This window comes from Limulus polyphemus, unplaced genomic scaffold, assembly GCF_000517525.1.
Source record: "Limulus polyphemus unplaced genomic scaffold, Limulus_polyphemus-2.1.2 Scaffold4043, whole genome shotgun sequence".
NCBI classification, from domain to species: Eukaryota; Metazoa; Arthropoda; class Merostomata; order Xiphosura; family Limulidae; genus Limulus; species Limulus polyphemus.
Window position 1 is genome coordinate 100,993 of NW_013669653.1, and position 9,346 is coordinate 110,338.

General features: G+C 32.5%; 1 protein-coding gene across 1 annotated transcript in view; it reads right to left on the reverse strand.

Moving 5' to 3' along the window:
* The window catches only part of LOC106470502, a gene marked incomplete at its 5' end in the record, with an annotated part of 20,171 nt that overhangs the window by 9,861 nt on the left and 964 nt on the right, over positions 1 to 9,346 (reverse strand). Inside the window, 3 exons of the mRNA XM_022399112.1 lie at positions 2,224 to 2,346; positions 4,738 to 4,803; positions 6,155 to 6,306. Coding sequence (XP_022254820.1) covers positions 2,224 to 2,346; positions 4,738 to 4,803; positions 6,155 to 6,306 — 341 coding nt within the window. The remainder of the gene's footprint in view (positions 1 to 2,223; positions 2,347 to 4,737; positions 4,804 to 6,154; positions 6,307 to 9,346) is intronic.

Here is a 9,346-nt window from a genome sequence, read left to right on the forward strand (position 1 = left end):
TCTATTTGTACTGATATCCATATCAACTTGTACATTTACAATAACTCAGTACATATTTCTACCTCTTGTGATATCCATATCAACTTGTACATTTACAATAACTCAGTACACATTTCTATCTCTTGTGATATCCCATATCAACTTGTACATTTACAATAACTCAGTACATATTTCTACCTCTTGTGATATCCATATCAACTTGTACATTTACAATAACTCAGTACACATTTCTATCTCTTGTGATATCCCATATCAACTTGTACATTTACAATAACTCAGTACACATTTCTATCTGTTGTGATATCCCATATCAACTTGTACATTTACAATAACTCAGTACACATTTCTATCTCTACTGATATCCATATCAACTTGTATATTTACAATAACTCAGTACACATTTCTATCTCTTGTGATATCCCATATCAACTTGTACATTTACAATAACTCAGTACACATTTCTATCTCTTGTGATATCCCATATCAACTTGTACATTTACAATAACTCAGTACACATTTCTATCTCTTGTGATATCCTATATAACCTTATACCTATCTCTTAGGTCAAAGCATCAATTGTAAACATTTTTCTGCAGTATTTTTGCTTGTAAAGGGTTTGGTTTTATACTGTGATGCTAATGTTATCTCTTTCTTTAAGTTGAAGCACATACATTCTGTCCCTTTACAATGCCTCAAGTACATCCCCCACTTTTCTCTATCATATTTAATGCCAGTAAACTTTCACTGCCTTTTTTTTCTTTATATTTCATTATCTAACCAAGCACAAATTTTTCTGATAAATAAATGCATTACTGACTTAAAAAAATTGACACCTTGGTTACTCCAAACTCTACATGGTCATCCCCAAACCTTGGACTACTCCACACTCTACATGGTCATCCACAAACCTTGGACTACTCCATACTCTACATGGTCATCCCCAAACCTTGGACTACTCCACACTCTACATGGTCATCCCCAAACCTTGGACTACTCCACACTCTACATGGTCATCCCCAAACCTTGGACTACTCCACACTCTACATGGTCATCCACAAACCTTGGACTACTCCACACTCTACATGGTCATCCACAAACCTTGGACTACTCCATACTCTACATGGTCATCCCCAAACCTTGGAATACTCTACACTCTACATGGTCATCCCCAAACCTTGGACTACTCCACACTCTACATGGTCATCCCCAAACCTTGGACTACTCTTCACTCTACATGGTCATCCCCAAACCTTGGACTACTCCACACTCCACATAGTCAAGCTGTTGGAAGTGGTGTGGGGAATATTCTTGTGGCAGTGATTAACATCCAGAACGTACTTGAATGCTTTTGCCGATAACGTCCGTCCCACGATGCTGCGTTTACATTAAATAATGCAACAACCTATCACATTATTACTGGTTTGAATAGCATGGCAGTTATTGTTTACAGTCAGCATAATCACTAAGCATCTTTGTAAGAAAGTGGAATATCATATTTAATACTCTAATCCTATGAACCAATTATAGACCAGAAATAATGGGCCACAATCAGAGAAGACACCTACCAGCAGCTTGTAGACTTTGTGATACACGAGTACTGGCTGTTTTTGTAAGAAAGTGGAATACATATTTAATACTCTAATCCTATGAACCAATTATAGACCAGAAATAATGGGCCACTATCAGAGAAGACACCATCCAGCAGCTTGTAGACTTTGTGCTACACGAGTCCTGGCTGTTTTTGTAAGAAAGTGGAATATCATATTTAATACTCTAATCCTATGAACCAATTATAGACCATATTCCAGAAATAATGGGCCACAATCAGAGAAGACACCATCCAGCAGCTTGTAGACTTTGTGCTACACGAGTCCTGGCTGTTTTTGCAAGAAAGTGCCTAATATTTGGAGGGGGGTTCTGATAAAGTTTCTGATCAATATACTTTTACGGTGTGTTAACTAAATTTTTATATCCATGTTATTTGAAAGTAACTTGTATCCTTAGTTTACCTAAAGTAAACATACTTCTATCTCTGTTATCCTAAGTCACTAGGGACATAAACATAATCCGAATTATACTTTAGTGTGGTTTCATTTCGATTCATGTTATACTTTTACACAACCTCGTGTACATCTTTATTTTGTTGTTATCTCTAGTCTTTATTTTTAATCAGCTTCACAATACTTACTGCATATTTCTTCAAATAACTTTCTAACATTAATTTACCTCAGGTCCATAGTAGGGTATGCCTTTCACAATTTCCGGAGAAGCATATAAGGGACTGCCGCAAAAAGTGTTGAGAAGGTGTCGGTCATCATAGACGTTGGATAAACCAAAATCAGCAATCTAGAAAATTAAAACTCTGAAGGTAAAACATGAAACACAAGTTTATATCAATTGACTTTTAAAAACTCTGAAGGTAAAACATGAAACATAAGTTTATATCAATTGACTCCTAAAAATTCTGAAGTTAAAACATGAAACACAAGTTTATATCAATTGACTCCTAAAAACTTTAAAGGTAAAACTATGAAACACAAGTTTATATCAATTGACTCCTAAAAACTTTAAAGGTAAAACATGAAACACAAGTTTATATCAATTGATTTTTTACTAGATCACATGTAAAATATACATCTTCATTTCTACTGACCTAATTCAATTTATTTTGCCTTATTTTCAAGTTTCTATAAAAACAAATGGCAAGACAGATACCTTTAAAATGAGTGAATATTTTTCTAAAGTTATAGTATAGTTTTATTTAGAAGCTAATTTGTCTAACAAACTAGCTGTACAATGCATCAAGGATGTCATTTTACAATTTTCATTAGTTATAAGATTACTTCCTGCCTATGTTGTTTGTTTCTTTACATTATATTGTTCATGCCAAACTACATAATGTCAAGTTATTTAAATAACGTTGTTCATAGCAGTTTTTATATACCATGGTTATTTAAATGTTATTTATGTACTGTAAGCTTGGAAGTCACATTGTAACAGCTTAAATATGAAGGTATTATCTATGATGGCACTACAGACCCGACAACCCTGAATTATGCTGCTACAGACCCGACAACCCTGAACTATGCTGCTACAGACCCGACAACCACGAATTATGCTGCTATAGACCTGACAACCATGAATTATGCTGCTACAGACCCGACAACCACGAATTATGCTGCTACAGACCCGACAACCACGAATTATGCTGCTACAGACCCGAAAACCACGAATTATGCTGCTACAGACCCGAAAACCACGAATTATGCTGCTACAGACCCAACAACCACGAATTATGCTGCTACAGACCCGACAACCAAGAATTATGCTGCTACAGACCCGACAACCACAAATTATGCTGCTACAGACCCGACAAACACAAATTATGCTGCTACAGACCTGACAACCATGTATTATGCTGCTACTGAAACAAAACTTTTATACATATATTTAGAAGCATTTAGTCCATATAATAAACATACTTCAATCAACTCGATGGAAATGTCTACACAATTAGACAACATGCAGTGTTTGTGAAGGGTAATGTAACAATTAGACAACAAGCTGTGTTTGTGAAGGGTAATGTAACAATTAGACAACATGCAGTGTTTGTGAAGGGTAATGTAACAATTAGACAACATGCAGTGTTAGTGAAGGGTAAAGTAACAATTAGGCGACATGCAATGTTTGTGAAGGGTAATGTAACATTTAGACAACAAGCTGTGTTTGTGAAGGGTAAAGTAACAATTAGGCAACATGCAGTGTTTGTGAAGGGTAATGTAACATTTAGACAACAAGCTGTGTTTGTGAAGGGTAAAGTAACAATTAGACAACACACAGTGTTTATACAGGGTAACGCAATAACTAGACAACATGCAGTGTTAGTGAAGGGTAAAGTAACAATTAGGCAACATGCAGTGTTAGTGAATGGTAAAGTAACAATTAGACAACATGCAGTGTTTGTGAAGGGTAATGTAACAATTAGACAACAAGCTGTGTTTGTGAAGGGTAAAGTATCAGTTAGATGATTTGCAGTGTTTGTGAAGGGTAATGTAACAGTTAGACAACATGCAGTGTTTGTGAAGGGTAATGTAACAATTAGACAACAAGCAGTGTTTGTGAAGGGTAAAGTAACAATTAGACAACACACAATGTTTATGCAGGGTAACGCAATAACTAGACAACATGCAGTGTTTGTGTATGGTTAATAGTTTGTTAAGAGAAAAGTATTTCTTTAAAAAATACTTTTAACATTTATTCTTTGATAACAAACAGAAAATACAAGTTAGTCACAAGAAAATATAGTAGAGAACTTTATAAAAATAACATGAAGATAATCAAATGTAATTAAACTAGTGTACAGATTCTATGTATGTCTACAAACTCAGTCCCAAAAATTGGCTACAAGAAAAAAATTTAACTTCATGCAAAGCGTATCTTTTCTCTCTAAGAGTAATATTACACAACTTTTACTCTAGAGCATTCTAAGTAAAAAGATATTGAAATACTTAAAATAAATAACAATGATATAACCTGCTTTTCTTTATGTTTGAAGATGATCACTTGAGTAATAATGGGATGGAAAATGAGAATTCCTAAACATTTCTCCTAAAGCCCTGTATTTCCCCATCATTATGTCTAAGTTAGCAAGCTGTGCTGGTTATCGTAGACACAACAAGGCTTAACATACTGCAGAAATATAACTATAAAATGTTCTGTAAATCATTAGTACTGTACCTTAGCATTTCCTTTCTCATCCAATAAAATGTTTTCCAACTTTAAATCTCTGTGACAGATCTTACTCTGAAATCAAGGGAAAAAACAAAAAACATTAGAAAAATTACACTTGCACTCACAGTGTTTAAGACCAATAAAAGATCCTCTAACTGTTCTAATGAAACAATTAACCAGTACCTTGAAATTTCTAACCAAAAAAAGATTAAAATAAATATATGGATTCTACTTTTATGCATCTGGCTACTAGCTGATACTTTCTAAAAGTACAGAGGGTTGTTAACCTTACATTAAAACAATTATGAATATGCAAGTCATGTGACAATCACAGCCAATATAAAGTTAAGTTGGAATAGTATATGTAAGAACTAGATTTTAACATTGTTTGACTTTTCATGGGTATTGTGATGTCAGTGAATACTGATCATTCTCAGGAAGGATAAGCAATCTTCTTTCCTATACAAAATATTCATACATTTAGATTATAAAGATGCTTTTAGATTGGGGATTCAGATATTCCAAGACAGGGATATCCCTTGTATTTAATGGCATTGGAAGATAAAGGACTATGGATCATCTTGGGGTACCGGGACCACTCAGAAAGAGACCCGCAACAAGTTGTACCCCAGCCATGGTAAGAAAAGTGCAGCATCTTGTAACTGGTGAGAATCCAAAAACACAAAGGTCAGTGGCAAAAGTCGTTCACATGCCCCAAATAACAGTATGCACCATAATGATAAATGATCTCTGTCTGGAAAAGCAACACAAATCATATATATATACAATTAACTTCCATAATGTTTCTGCTTAACCACTGCACACCTCAAGAAGCTAGAAAATGAAATGAATATCCATTTTATTCCATATAAAGACATACCAGTCAAGTCATGTCCATGGATTTTTGTGTAATCAGACTGTTGAAACAGACTTTAGGAAACTACTGTCATCAAATACTAGATGGAATATGGAAACAAGATTAATACAACAAAAAGTACATGTAAGCATTAACACCAACAAATAATATACCAATGTAAAATCTGAAGAACTAGATATTACAATACAATGTAGAATATTAAAAAGTTAACATACCACCACATCTGAAGGATTCAATAGATCAATGTACCCTAGAATCTGAAGGATTCAATAGATCAATGTAGCATAGAATCTGAAGGATTCAATACATCAATGTACCCTAGAATCTGAAGGATTCAATAGATCAATGTACCCTAGAATCTGAGGGGTTCAATAGATCAATGTACCCTAGAATCTGAAGGATTCAATAGATCAATGTACCCTAGAATCTGAAGGATTCAATAGATCAATGTACCCTAGAATCTGAAGGATTCAATAGATCAATGTACCCTAGAAGAATTCAATTATATGAATGCATTCAGTCTCTCTTTGAAAATTTTAAACTTACCTTGTGACAATAATATACAGCTGTAGCAACTTGACGGAATAAACGGCGAGCTTCATTGTCAGAAAGAACTTTCTTCTCACTAAGGTAATCATACAGTTCTCCGCCACTAGCATACTGCATCACCAACACTATTTTCTCTTTATTTTCAAATACTGCAGTAAAAAAATAATACAGAAAAAAAATACTGAAGAAACTTTCTTTACCAATACCAAATATTTTGTCATCAGTGCATACACACCATGTGAAAATGTACAAACACCTGTATCTAACATTTCATTTAGAAATTAAGCTAACTGGTATATTAAAAAAAAACAACTGAAAACAAACCTTTGAATGTTAACAAATTATTTTAACACGATTGTGGAGATGTAGTTTAAGCATACTTTTTAAATATAACCACAACTACTAAAACAGCAGTGACATAAACCTCTACATGTTTGTTTTCAGGTAATGCTACCAACAAAACATATCACTTCAATAAATACGCTGCCTTAGTCGGAATAACATTCTTATCTTAGTATGTCGAATTTATCAGCTATCAGAAGTTGATATATCTCTTTTTTTTTTTTTCTGTATTAAAGTTTACAAGTTGCCCAAAGCTTCAGTTATATTTATATAATCACATACATATAAAAACAACTGAAGATTGAGCAGTCAGTTAAGAAAGAGGAGATCAGAAAGAGTAGATGCTCAGGCATTATTCTGTTAATGCTCTTTTATTCCTATTTTTGTGATAATTATTTTGCCATGACACCATGTCTGTTTCCTTTACAGTTACTTAGTTAGCATTTATCAAACATATCACGACAAAGAGAGTTGAGAACTGCCCGTACGAAGAAAACTAGAGATCACGTGAATGTAGCCCTAGAGGTAATATGATCAGTTTTGTTAAACTAATCACTGAAACTAATGAGCTGGAAATGGTTGGATGCCAACACAGGTGAGCTTGATTCCTCGCAAACAAATACATTTAACAAACCTTCTTACGTGAGTTGAAGAAATAAAATATTATTTAATTCAAAACTGACCACAACCAAGTTGTTATTTTGTTTTACTTAAGCTTATAGTACTTTAATCCATTTAAGAGTGGATCATTCAGTCTGAATGACCCCAGAACCGTAAAGCTATATATATATATATTATTACCCTAATTTCACAGTATGTATATTCACAGAACTTGGTAAACCTTTAGTAAATAGTCTATTATACAAACAAACAAAAAAATATTTTTATACCTTTTTTTACATCTGTTTCTTTATAGTTTCATTGTAGTACTTTCTACCCACTAAAGAAGTAACTCTCACAGCAACAAAGCAGTGACAGCAAAAACTAATATTTCTTCTCATTAAATAACATTTAATTTAATTTTAATTACACAGGAAAAGATAACCAACTCCTATCTGACTGTTGCATGGTCATCAAACGTTATCACCGATACTTACTGACCAAGTAAAGATATGTTTAGTTATATTTTAATCATAAGTTGATGTGGCTTATGATTGTTGATGTATTATAAGCAGATCTGTGTGAAAATATGATATAATTTCATAGCTGTGTAAGAAAGTAGCTTAATTTATTTTTTTTATAACTGCTAGTGGAGATATTAATAAATTCATCATCTCAAAAATAAAACTGTCTCACACTTGTTTGAATGTTCAGTACCAAGCTCTGTGATAAATAATGTTGTATTTTAGAATATATATAATAAATAATGTTGCATTTTGGAATATATATAATACATAATGTTGTATTTTGGAATATATGATAAATAATGCCGTATTTTGGAATATATAATACATAATGCCGTGTTTTGGAATATATTATAAATAATGCCGTGTTTTGGAATATATGATAAATAATGATCTTTATGGAATATATAATAAATAATGCTATATTTTGGAATATATAATAGATAATGCCATGTTTTGGAATATATGATAAATAATGATCTTTATGGAATATATAATAAATAATGCTATATTTTGGAATATATAATAGATAATGCCATGTTTTGGAATATATGATAAATAATGATCTTTATGGAATATATAATAAATAATGCTATATTTTGGAATATATAATAGATAATGTTGTGTTTTGGAATATATGATAAATAATGATCTTTATGGAATATATAATAAATAATACTATATTTTGGAATATATAATAAATAATGCTATATTTTGGAATATATAATAGATAATGCTGTATTTTGGAATATATGATTAATAATGCTGTGTTTTAGAATATATATAATAAATAATACTGTATTTTAGGCTCCATGATAAATAATGCTATATTTTGTTTAAGTCGGCAAAAGTTTCTACTCACTAGTCTCGTAGTTGAACAATTCAGTCTGAAAATCATATTATTAATTAATTTAACTCATGTCTAATAATTTTTATTCAACATTACTTGTATTGGGAGAATTCCATCCAAACCTTGTAAACATTGAAAGTTTACAAATATGTAAAAATAGTTTCTTACAGATTTCTCTCTAGTCTATACTAACTTACTCTCAACACCAAACTCTTTCAATTCCATACCAACTTACTCTCAACACCAAACTCTTTCAATTCCATACCAACTTACTCTCAACACCAAACTTTTCAAATCTATACTAACTTACTCTCAATACCAAACTCTTTCAGTTCCATACTAACTTACTCTCAATACCAAACTCTTTCAATTCCATACTAACTTACTCTCAACACCCAACTCTTTCAAATCTATACTAACTTACTCTCAATACCAAACTCTTCCAATTCCATACTAAGTTACTCTCAATACCAAACTCTTTCAAGTCTATACTAACTTACTCTCAATACCAAACTCTTCCAATTCCATACTAAGTTACTCTCAATACCAAACTCTTTCAAGTCTATACTAACTTACTCTCAACACCAAACTCTTTCAATTCCATACTAACTTACTCTCAACACCAAACTCTTTCAATTCCATACTAACTTACTCTCAACACCAAACTCTTTCAATTCCATACCAACTTACTCTCAACACTCAACTCTTTCAGTTCCATACTAACTTACTCTCAACACCAAACTCTTTCAATTCCATACCAACTTACTCTCAACACTCAACTCTTTCAGTTCCATACTAACTTACTCTCAACACCAAACTCTTTCAATTCCATACTAACTTACTCTCAACACTCAACTCTTTCAGTTCCATACT